Consider the following 12838-nt stretch of genomic DNA (forward strand, 5'->3'; position numbering starts at 1 on the left):
GGTTTCTCCAAGGTATTTATTTCTCTGCTGCCAAGAATCACATAACTGAGGCTATCGATGGTACCGATGACTCTTTGTGGTACCGTGGTTACAATAAAACTGGAGACACAGATATCTCTTTAGTAGGAATTGGAATGAGTCCCCTACCCAGTCCACCTAAGCTCCACCTCCCCACCCAGGTTACTCCATGTCAAAAAGTTTGTAGTTAGCTGGCCTCCTCCCAAGATCTTTACTACATTTCTGATTTTAAGACAGGTAAGGCAAATGGTCAGTGATGGGTCTGGAGGTAAACCCAAGCTTGGAAAAAAAAAAAAATCACATTTTAGCAGTCTATGAGGAGATATACATGGCACCCAGAATAAGCCCCTAGTCCCCAAATTACACTGATTTTTTTAAGGCAGATTTTTTTTCCACAAAAAAATAATTCCAAGCCCACATTCATGCTAAAGTTTCCTTTTAGCTAAACCTTTGCCATTTCATAAAATTATTAAAAGCAAAGTAGTTATAATCCTATGTATATACTGTACATTATATACGTATATATAGATTATAAAAATTTAAAACCTACACCCAGAGGTCAGTGGAGGGTCTGGAACAGTCATCTATACATAAACTAGCGAAGGGGTAGACAGTCTTCTGTCCCAGGCGTCTTGGAAGTCACAGTCCAGGCATAATGTATGCAATGTTGTCCAGCGTGTTTGACTGTAAATAAGGAGAAAGGACTCAGCTGTGGCACACCTCACTGCAGTCCCTGAGACAAGGCATGCTCAGGGGAGAGATGGGAACAAGTGGACAAGACCCACCAGCTGCTTTCAGCTGCGGCTCCTCAAGGGCTAAACTGGACTGCTCTCTCCAGAGTAGTGTTGTGGAAAACAGCATGTTTTCTAGTTTCACTGACATCACACCATGCAGCTGATACACACTGTCATGGTCTGTGGACAGTATGTAATAGTGCTATTCGCCTCATGAGGAGTGCTGGGCAGTGCTCATTAAGGTAGGGGTAGAAAGGCTCCCAAAGGCTCCAGCCCTCCAAAGGTAAGGGAAACCACCACCACCACCACCACCACCACCACCACCACCACCACCTCCACCACCACCACCGCCACCAAAAAAACTCACCAAGACCTGTTTAGGACAGCCGTTCAGTTCAGGTAGTTGTGTGGTCAGGCATGCCAGAGGGCCAAGAGCACAGATAATGGAATCTAGGAGCACTGACAAGCTTCCAGATACTGCTACCATGCCCTGCAAGAAGAGCAGACAACTGAGTCATACTCTCAGTTGCTCTCTGTTCAGCTCTCCTTTATGTCCTCTCAATAACACACTAACAGACGGCAGTGTGGGGGACAGCAGAGGACCTGTGAGAGGCTGGACCCACAGGCTACTGGGATTCACTTCATGTAATCAAGCAAGATCTCAATAACCACGAGTCTCTACCACCTCTACATGACATTGCTGCTGTACATTCTTCCCAGTGCTGGTTTCTTTCAATCACTATCTAAAATAGATGTTCTCAGGCCAATAGGAACTCTAATTACACCCGTCCTACTCAAAAATACCCCTACAGTTCCAAAACAGGAACTACAAATATCTCAGTGTCCACCAAGATACCTGGCTTTGGTGCTCACCTCCTCTTCCTACCTAATGTGCTGTATACCTGCCCCGTAACAGTTAACCAGGAAGGCTCTTCTTAAGACCCATTTAAAGCCTCAACAGACCTCTGCAAAAGACTCCAGGGTTAACAGGAATGTGCTGTCTTCTGTTTGCAACTTCTCTTTCCAGTTATCTACCCCACTCCCTTCTGCTAGGCCTTTGGCATCCCTAACCTGGCACACTACTTTCTTTTTCTCGAGTCACTTTTTTTGAGACAGCCATCTTCCTGAGTCAGGCTCCTAGCAGCAGAACTATAGTGCTATGCTTAGGTGACACTGTTCTTTAAGGCTTGTAATTACTAACAGCAATTCCTAACAGGAGAGCTGCTCATGGAGGGGAAGGACAGTTGAGCTCTATTTTTGGTACTGACAGTTGTGTAAATTTATGATAACAACGCTCAGATATTTAATGTCTACATTAATGAGTTATGTAAATCAGTATTCCTGAAAGTGTGGTATGCATATGTTAAGTGACATATAGGAACTTCAACTATTTTAAGTTACATATCCACTAGGCAGTGTATTAGATAAAAATCATGGGACTGGAGAGATGGTTCAGGAGTTAAGAGCACAGGCTGCTCTTCTAGAAGACTCGATTCCCAGCACCCACATGGTAGTTCCTAACTCCCTGTGACTTCAGCTCCAGGGAATGGACGCCCTCCTTTGGCCTCCATGGACACTGCATTCTTGTACTTCTCACGTGTGGGTTATGTACTATAAGTACTGCACACAGCACACGCAATGAGAAATGACTGCTAATGGGCTTGAAGTTACTTTCTAGAGTAATGAAAATGTTTTAGATAGTTATGGGTCCAAAACTGTGTGGAGTATTAAGAGCCACTAGTCCTGTATTGTGATAAAAGGGTGAACTTTTGGCTCATGAAACATTTATGAAGACTGCTACAAAAGATAAGTACTAATAGAATGTGTGAACTTTTTTCCCTTTCTGGTTATGGTAACCACCCCTTAAATTCAGTTTCCCCTTGCATGGTTGCAGTTGCTCAGGATTTTGGGGCAGGAAGAGATTTGCTACTGTTTGTTCTTATGTATTGCTGCTGATCTCAAATTTGTGATCCTCCTGCCTTCCCCTCTTAATTTCTGGGGTTACAGGTGTGCTCACCACTCAGCCTCAATTCCCAATTCTATATTGCACATATGCTGTTGGAATAGCATGATGTCATTAATAACGTCCATGCTGCATGGGCAATCTGCTTATTAGTTCTAGTCGCCATCTCTGGTACCAGGTCAACCACCATGCTTTCACTGTTTCTGAATAGGTGTAAGTGATGCCTGTGGTTTTAGGCATGCAGCTGAGTGGCTGGAGCCTGTGGTGTATTCGCAAACCCGCAAAGCAGCTCTTACATATATATGTGTAAGATGTAAATCACATAATTGTCTTTCCAGTTAGACTATAAGCATCCCTAAGACAACAAATAGACATTTAGATTTTTCTACTAAGTAAGTTCTTGGAATAATCTGAGAACTCAAAACTTTTTGCCAAATAAAAAAGAACTATTTGGAAAATCTGGAAAATGAATGGTACATAAAACCATTTAATTTTCAACTTTTAATGTGAAAATAAAATAAAGATCACTGTATATTTAATTCTGGAAATACTTTTACCTATCCAGGTATTTGAATATTTATAAGAATGCACACATTTTTTTTCAACACCTACTGACTTTTTAGAAAATAGCCAAAGAACGCAGATATAGATTCAACACCTGTGGCTTTTGCCATTTTGTCTGTTGAATGGTAATTTAGCTTTTGCATAAAAACAAGTCATTAGCTTTTATATTTCTACACTGACTAACTTAAAAATGCCTTTCAGTAGCATATAATAATTTCTTTGCTGAAATGTCTCCAGGCTGAAAACTGAACTGCCACACTACTGAGTTAGCTAAAGGGCAGAAGAGTTAGAAATGAACCCTCTGAAATGAAATCTCAGAAGTATAGACTTCTGTCAGGTCCACAGCACTGTACAACCTAAATACACACTACAGCTCCATTTATTGTCTACATTCTTTTCTTCCTTTAGTTTTAATTAAACAGCACCAAAAGACTGTATGTCTGTGTACCATGTTTGTGCTTGGTTAAAGAGGGTGTTTGGAGTCCCTGGAATTGGCAATAGGGACATTTGTGAGCCGCCACACGGGTGTTGGGGATTAAATCTGTATCTGCTGGAGAGCAGCTGTGCCCTATTCCAGCCCACTTTCTTTTTCTTTTAGTTTTTTTCAAACTCTGTGTACCCTGGCTGCCCTAAAATTATGTAGAGGCTGGCCTCAAACTCAGAGATCTGCCTGCCTCTGTTTCCCAAGTGCTGAGATTTAAGGTGAACATACATCTTTCATTTTTTGAAATTGTAATATAATTACATCATTTCCCCCTCTCCTTTCCTCCCACCAAATCCTCCCATACCCCCCACCCCCTTTCAAATTCATAGCTTTTAAAAAAGTCATTAACTGTTGTAATGCATATAGGGGTGCAGGTGTGTATTTTTCTCCTAAACACATAAATATAATCTGCTCGGTTTGTATATTACTGGTGTGTTTACAGAGCTGACCCATTGGTATTGGATATCCAAACGGTGTGCTCTTCCCTGGGGAAGACTATTTCTTCTCCTTTCAGCAGTCCTTAGTTGTCTGTAGTTTTCTGTGTAGGGTTAAGCCCTGTGAGCTTTTCCCTAGCACCTTTCTTTAAAGGTAGGGTCTCACTGTATAGCCCCAGCTGACCTCACACTTGACATCATCCTCCCACCTCTGGCTCTGAACGCTATGATTTTCAGAGACAGTTGGGAACTATTCTCCCTATATAATCTTGTCTGATCATTCAAACTACAGAAATTACACTGAACAATCCTGTTCTTACAAAGTACCAGGATGTCAACTAAGCTTTTCACATTTTAATTTACTTGGGCTTATTTATTTTATTTATTTATTTTTCAAACAGTATTTCAGTCTGTAGTCCAGGCTGATCTTGAACTTGCAGGAATTCTGCTTCAGTCTCCTGAGTTCTGGGATTAAGGGGCTGAGCTGGTATGCCTAGATTCTACCTAATTTTTTTTTTTTTTTTTTTTTTGGTTTTTCGAGACAGGGTTTCTCTGTGTAGCCCTGGCTGTCCTGGCACTCACTTTGTAGACCAGGCTGGCCTCGAACTCAGAAATCCGCCTGCCTCTCCTAATTTTTTTAAAACATTAATTTATAGCTCTCTCTCTCTCTCTCTCAGAAAAAAAAAAAAAGGAAAAAAAAGGACTTATCTATCTATCTATCTATCTATCTATCTATCTATCTATCTATTTAATGTATGTGAGTATACCCAATCCCGTTGTGAGCCACCATGTGGTTGCTGGGAATTGAATTCAGGTCCTCTGGAAGAACAGTCATTGCTCTTAATCACTAAGCTATCTCTCCAGCCCCCCCCACTTAATTTTTTTAAGAGTTATTTTATATGAGCCAGGTGGTGGCAGCGGCAATGCTTGCCTTTGATCCCAGCACTCAGGAGGCAAGAGCAGGCGGATCTCTGAGTTCAAGACCAGTCTGGTCTACAGAATGAGTTCCAGGATAGTCAAAGCTACGAAGAGAAACTCTTATCTTGAAAAACAAAAACAAACAAGTTTATATGTATGGGTGCTTTGCCTGCATGTTTGTCTGTGCCCCACATGCATGTAGTGCCTAAGTAGGCCTGAATAAAACACCAGATCAGAGTTTGTTGTGACCTTCCTTGTGGGTGCTGATATTTGAATCCTGGTCTTCGGGAAGAGCAGCCAGTGCTTTTAACAGCAGAGCCATCTATCTAACACTTCTACTGAACTTCTAAAGACTAAAACCTAACTACAGGTATCTTGACTTCTTTTTTTTTTTTAAAGATTTATTTATTTATTTATTTATTATATGTAAGTACACTGTAGCTGTCTTCAGACACTCCAGAAGAGGGCGCCAGATCTCGTTACGGATGGTTGTGAGCCACCATGTGGTTGCTGGGATTTGAACTCTGGACCTTCGGAAGAGTAGTCGGGTGCTCTTACCCGCTAAGCCATCTCACCAGCCCATATCTTGACTTCTTTTAGCAACACTTTCTACAGAATCCATAAACTCTGAGAGCAGATAGGTAAACTCCCAAATCTTTTGAAAATTTTCACCACACTGTGGGTTCCACGGCATAATTTTACATAAAGTAGTTGCTCATTAAATAAACATGGATCTAAACAGCCTAAGAAACAGGAACCCTGCTGATGAACGTGGTGCTTACCTCTGTCTCCTGTAGGCGGTGTCCAATGAGGCTGAGGGACTCTCCCAGCAACTGGAGATGAGCAGCGACATCAATGGGCTCTGTTTCAGGAGCTTTGGCTGGTGAAGCTGGCAAAAGCATTGTGGTGGGTGGGGACTTCTTTTGGGGTGACAGTATTCCTACAGAAGAGGCTGAGAAGAGGAGGATGAAAATTTGCCTATGGCCCTCATAGTCAACAATAATGACTGTTTTCCCTCTTGAAACCTATGTACCAGGTATTAGCTAACCTATCCACATAAATGCAGTGCCCATAGAGGCCAGAAGAGGGCATTGTAGCTCCAGGAGCTGGAGTTATAGCCTGCTGTGAGCAAGTCAAGAGACTGGGATTTGAACCTTGGTCCTTTGCAAGAACAGCTGGTGCTCTCAACCATAGGGCCCATTTCTCTAGCCCCTAGCTATATACATTAAAGGGCTGTAAGAAAAACAAACAAACAAACAAAAACAAACCACATGCATGTGTGACTGGGAATGCATGTAACACACAAATGTTGTAACATTCACTTTCTGGATCCTTTCTATTTTTTAAAGAGGTTGTAGTCTCAGTGTAGTCCAGACTTGTCTACTACATCTGCTATGTTGCTAAGGCTTGAACTTGCATTCTCCTGCTTGCTGCATTACATGGAAGCAGAAGGCCTGACCCCTGGCTTACTTTCTGGATCTTTTCAGCGAAGTCTGTGACTTCTTACAGTTTCTAAATTTGAACTACTTTTATGCAGCCTGTCATATTCAGTAATACGAAGGTATCAAGGCCTCCTTCTATTATAAGCTGTCTGCTCTCCCAGCCTCCTAGCAAAGCAGTAGAGAAAAGTGTCTGCTACCTCTGACTTTCATGGAACCTTCTGCACTGGATGCTTTTCTCTTCACAGTTGTGGCTTCAGCTTTGTTCTGTTTGTGCTGCAGATACTGAGCCTTCTGCTTCCAGATCTGCAACAGATCACCCACACAGAATTAAGAAAGGCAAAAGAGGAAACAGAAAGGGAGCAAGGAGCTGGGAGAAGGTGGAGAGTGGGCAAATAGTAAGTTTGAATCTTAGTAGCTTCAAGGCTGATGAGCTGATATCTTAAATGTCAGCAGGACTACAAGCACCCATTCTTCAGTGCCAAGGGTCAAGTCTCAATGTACTTTAAAATTACATGTAGGTAGGTCATACAGCGGAAAATCTGGCTCAGTACAGTAATGTCCAGTGGCTAGCCACTTCCTCTAACTTGCCTGGCAATGGAAAACAACAAGCTATCAAGAATCATCTGGGTGGAAAAGAGTTACTTTTATTTAAAAAAGCTATTCTTCAAAGTAAGAATGATAATTCTTGTTCCCGTATGTGGTGGTTTGAATATGCTTGGCCCATGGAAGTAGTATTAGTAAAGAGGTGTGGCCTTGTTGGAGGAAGTGTGTCACTGTGTAGGCAGGCCTTGAAGTCTTCTAGTGCTCAAGCGCCACCAAACGCGCAAAGACAGTCTCCTCCTCTCTGCTTTCAGGTCAAGACGTAGGACCCTTGGCTCCTCCAACACTATGTCTGCCAGCTGCCATGCTTTCTGATATGTTAATAATGGACTAAACCTCTGAAACTGTAAGCCAGCCCCAGTTGTTTGCCTTGGTCATAGTGTCTCTTCACAGCAATGGAACCCTAAGATGCCATAACTGCCACTTACGCTGACTGGGACCTGACTACATGAATCAGACGGAACTGTTACTGTCTTCACTGTCACTGGCTCTACTACTTTTCTTTTTGTTTTTTAAGACAGACTTGTTTTTTATCTATCTATCTATCTCTCCCTCCCCGCCCCACCCATCCTGAGCTGGCCAATCTTCAACCTTTATGTCTCAGTCTACTAAGCATTGGAATTATAAGCATGAGTCACCCATACCCAGAAGTCTTATTAGTTCTTCATAGAATATATTGCAAATGGCTGATGAGAATGGAGACCCAGAGTCTGGCTAAGGGAATCTAGAAGGTGATGGTCGTCAGCCCCTAAGACTATGACTGACTGGCACTTGCAGTAGGGCACTATAACTGTAGATTTTCTTTTAGGAATATTTTAATCAACCAGGGTGTTTTTATTTTATTTAAGTCTGGTTTGGGGACAAAAAGTAGACACCAGTAGAAAAAGGCAGTCTTCTTATAGCAAGAATAGCCTGATAACAACAGTGGCCATGTCCTCTGCTAACTACTGCTATTGCTTCTTTCTCACTGTCTCAGGGTTGTGTGGCTGGCAGGTAAAACACATTGAAACCTACATAATAAAATATACTTACCAGTTTGTCTTTTTCTGGCAACTGCTTCCATACTTCAGCCAATTTTTTACTAAGTTCCCCAAAATCTGATATAAAAGAGTTAAAAAAACAAACAAACAAAAACACAGAACTGTAAGAAAGCAGAAGTCTGGGGAAGCAGACACTAGAAAAGGATTGGAGGAGCAGATTTCTTCGTTTATTACTACTGAGACAGGGTTTCTTTGTACAGCCCTGCCTGGTCTCAAACTCAAGAGACCCAGCTGCCTCTGCCTCCTAAGTGCTGGGATTAAAGGCCTGTCACACCATGCCTGGCAATGTCTAATTTTTCATAGCACCTTTGCAGGGTAGAGTGGAAAGTCATTTTCTACATAAGCTCAAGGGGACTGTGACATAAAGTGAACTGTGTAAGGTCAGGCCGGTGTCTGCCCATCTAAGTGCTAGCACAGATAAGAACTAACACTACAGTACAGATGAAAGGGAATTCAAGGAAAAGTCTATGCTCTTAGAAATAAAATGCATATTTTGCATATTTAGGTGCAATGATACATTGTTTCTTTGAGACAAGATCTTGCTATATAGCCTAGGTTGGTCTGAAACCTGTGATCTTTTTAGGTTAGTCTCCCCAACCCAGAGGTTATAGAGGGTCTGGCTCTTTTGACAAGGTTTCTCTGTTTTTTTCTTTTTTTTTTCTTTTTTCTTTTGGCCTGGCTCTTATATCTGTTTAATTTATACTTTCCTCTTTTTTTTTTTTGAGATTTATTTATTTATTATATGTAAGTACACTGTAGCTGTCCTCAAATACTCCATCAGATTTTGTTAGGGATGGTTGTGAACCACCATGTGGTTGCTGGGATTTGAACTCAGGACCTTTGGAAGAGCAGTCAGCGCTCTTAACCACTGAGCCATCTTGCCAGTCTCCTATACTTTCCTCTTTTATTGGTTAAGAAATACATACTAAGAAGGTGGCTCTATGGGTATAGTTCTTGTCATATAACCCTGACAACTTAATTCAGATTCCCCAAAACTGTAAATGTAAAATTTTACGAGAATTTAAAAGCCACTTGTGGGAGTTTAGAAACTAGCTGCAGTGGCCCATAATGTCAGGAAAGCTGAAACAGCTACCACAGCTTAGGTTACAGTATGTGCCCCTGTCTCAAACAAAAGATAAATGTATTTCCTCAGTTCTGCAAGAACGTCTAGAATCTCAGCACTGCAGAAATACAAGGAACCTTGGAGTTCAGTAGCCCTCTAGCCTAGCAGAATAGATGAGTTCTAGGCTAAATAAGAGACCCTGCCTCGCCGGGTGGTGGTGGTGGCGCACACCTTTAATCCCAGCACTCGGGAGGCAGAGGCAGGTGGATTTCTGAATTCAAGGCCGGCCTGGTCTACAAAGTGAGTTACAGGACAGCTAGGGCTCTAGAAAAAACCAAAAAGAGACCCTGCCTCAAAAACTAAGAGAGGCAGGCAAAAATGGCTGAGAGTAAAGACACTCACCACTAAGCTCGATCTCACACATGGTTTGGAGAACTGATTCCTACAAGTTATCCTCTGATCTCTACTGACATGCACGCGCACATGCACACACACAAAATAATACATAAAATTCAATAGAAAATAGGCTAGAGCTGGGCATAGTGGGGCACCTTTGATCCCAGGCAGGTGGCTCTGTGAGTTCAAGAACAGCCAGATCTACATAGGGAGTTAGTTCTAGAATGGCCACAGCTACATAATAGAAAGCAAAACAACAAAATACTAATAGTAAATAAAAATGAGGTAGAGGGCAATTGATAGAGGTATCTGATATCATCAATCTCTGATACACACACACACACACACACACACACACACACACACACACCCCTTTAATATGCAGGATAAAGCCGGGCGATGGTGGCACACGCCTTTAATTCCAGCACTTGGGAGGCAGAGGCAGGTGGATTTCTGAGTTCGAGGCCAGCCTGGTCTACAGAGTGAGTTCCAGGACAGCCAGGGCTACACAGAGAAACCCTGTTTCCAAACAAACAAACAAACAAACAAACAAACAAACAAACAAACAAACAATATACAGGGTAAATTAAAGGACTTGCAGAACTGAGGAAATAGAGGATTTATCTTTGGTTTGAGACAGGGGCACATACTGTAACCTAGGCTGTGGTAGCTGGTTCAGCTTTCCTGACATTAGGCCACTGCAGCTAGTTTCAATTTGTATTCTAATGCTATAGGGTGAAGCTGCCTAGTGATCGAATTAATCAAATACACTGCTTCAGAGACTAGAAAGTAAAAACAAAACAAAACAACCAAAAAACCAAACAAACCCCGAAGCTCAGAAAGGCTCTTACCTATACCTGGATGGTCAGCCACAATGGTTACCCGGTACTCCTTACAGAATACCTGGTAGGCAGACATGTTCTTCTTTTTCGGCTAGAGCCACAAAGAAAATAGAACAGAGCAAAAATTGATTAGGACCCAAGTAGTATATTTAACATTCTCCAGTCACAGAGGAGTTCCATTTATGCCTCCCTGAAGAGGATACTTAATTTTTAATCTATGTTACTTATTATACAGAGGTTAATATCAGATTTAACTTTGGAGGTAAAAGTCACATGCTAAACATCTATGAATACTTTGATTCTTAAGTAAAAAAATCCCATGTTGCATATTTCTTTAAGCATCAAGTACTAACAAAATAAGATCTCCATCCTCTTTGGAGGAGACTAATTCTCTCATGCTGGAGAATCACATGACTTCCTTTTCTTTATTTCTTTTTCTTTTCTTTTTAGGCTTTTCCAGACAAGGTTTCTCTGTGTATTTCTGGCTGTCCTGGAACTGTGTAGACCAGGCTGGTTTCCATTTTAGAGGGCTCTATCTGCCTCTGCCCCTGCAGTGCTGGGATTAAAGGGGTGTGGCACCCAATGTTTTCAATCTGGTTTTTCTCAACAAAACACCAATGGAAACCCGAGAAGCTCAAAACCAAATGAAAGAACAGGGAAAACCAGCAACCAACTAAAACCCTCTCTACTTCATGCAGAAGCTTCAAAATATGATGATCTCCTAAGAGTCCCTTTTATAGTTAGCGTAATGACCAACACAAAGCAACAATTCATGCTTTCAAAGTTATGGGCTTTGCCTTAAGGGTCAGATTTGTGACTAAAACCCAAATAACAACATGCCCCTTGTGTCACTTCACAAGGAAAAGCTTTCTTTACTGTCTTGCTCATCAACACTTACCTGAACTTGCATGAGTCTATCCTCACCTATCTGCATGCTTAACCCCTCTCCCACCAAAATAATGTGTACATTTCCCGATCTTTCCCTCCTGCGTAATCTATCTCACTGCTAAACAGAGACATTAGGGTTTGTAACAATGCTGTCTAAACACAGCACAAGAGTTGCTCCCCCTTGTCTCAAAGCCACTTAGAGCTTAACAACTTTATGAAGTACCTTCATAAAATCAATCATTTTTGGTCAACGTCCAAAGTCACACATACTGAATTCCCCTGTTATAGAGGACTTTGTTCATCATAAATAGTAAACAAACTGGTATTTACCAAAGAATTATACTGGGTAATGGTGTAGTAGAATGAGCTTGAATCTCTAGGGAACACGTGGAACTTTGCCTTTAAAGGTCCTCCACCATCTTACCCAGCTATGCTACATGGTTGATCTTGAGTAAGCACACAAAAACCTAACAGCTTTTCTTACATGTTGTAAATTTAAACCAGGGTGGGTAATTCACATTTATAATCCCAGGACTCAGCAGATGGAGGGCCGATTGCTGAGCTCTCCAGGATCGAGGTGAACATTTCACAGATCAAAGCAGATTTGGCCTCTAGGTTCTCTCAGCATTCCTCAGTCCCTACCTGGTACACCCTACCCCCAACCTGGACTTTTCAGTGCAGGGACTGGCTACCCTTTCCCCAGAGGCTCTTCCTTAGATAATCCAGATCTTTTGGGCTCTCCCTCGCTCACTCCCTTTCTTCTTCCCCTCCCTCCCTTTCTTTATCCGCATAAGCACCCTTTCTCCCCCATCCCCACGGTGACTTCCCTGGCCTCTGTCCTTGGGGCCAGTGAACTCACCCAAAAGCAGCTTCCTAAAAAAACCTGCCTACAAATTGTTTGGTTTCTGACTCAGGGTATGCATATTTTACATACCAAAGCCGACCTGGCCTCCGGGTTCTCCCAGCGTCCCTCATTTCCTACTTTGCGTGCCCTTCCCCCCAACCCTGAACTTTTCAGCCCAGGGACTGGGTTGCACTCCCCCAGAGGCTCCTCCCTATAGAATCCAGGAATCCATCCTCTCTCTCCACTTTCTCTCTCCTTCCCCCACCCCATCTTTCCCCAAGGTGACTCCCTTGGCCTTGGAGCCAATGAACTTGCCTGCCTGAGAGCAGCTTCCCAAAAAACTTGCCTTTAATATAATCTAATCTGGTTTAAATTGGTTCATTTCACCAAAGGCAGAGAAATAACCTATCACATATAATCTAATCTGGTTTGAACTGGTCCATTTTACTGGCATAGAAATAACCTATCCATAAGATAGGTTATTAGACACAATAATGCTGAATTTGAAGGACAGTGGTAGCGCACGCCTTTGATTCCAGCACTGGGGAGGCAGAAGCTGGTGGGTCTCCAAGTTGAGGTCTACAGAGTGGCAGCCAGGGCTACACAGA

The 12838-nt window shown here is 42.3% G+C and overlaps 1 protein-coding gene across 4 annotated transcripts in view; it reads right to left on the bottom strand.

Annotated features, from left to right (window-relative positions):
• Window positions 1-298: 298 nt before the first annotated feature.
• The window catches only part of Hmgxb4 (HMG-box containing 4), a 38708-nt gene continuing 26168 nt past the window's right edge, over window positions 299-12838 (bottom strand). For all 4 annotated transcript variants that reach the window (XM_085843808.1, XM_085843810.1, XM_085843809.1 and 1 more), the window contains 6 exons: window positions 10508-10589; window positions 8190-8254; window positions 6755-6860; window positions 5898-6067; window positions 1120-1242; window positions 299-702 (listed from right to left, as the gene is read on the bottom strand). In XM_085843808.1, the coding sequence (XP_085699934.1) occupies window positions 658-702; window positions 1120-1242; window positions 5898-6067; window positions 6755-6860; window positions 8190-8254; window positions 10508-10589 (591 nt within the window). In that variant the 3' untranslated portion in view covers window positions 299-657. The remainder of the gene's footprint in view (window positions 703-1119; window positions 1243-5897; window positions 6068-6754; window positions 6861-8189; window positions 8255-10507; window positions 10590-12838) is intronic.

Source organism: Mus caroli, unplaced genomic scaffold (assembly GCF_978045245.1).
Source record: "Mus caroli unplaced genomic scaffold, Mus_caroli_1 scaffold_10, whole genome shotgun sequence".
Lineage (NCBI taxonomy): Eukaryota > Metazoa > Chordata > Mammalia > Rodentia > Muridae > Mus > Mus caroli.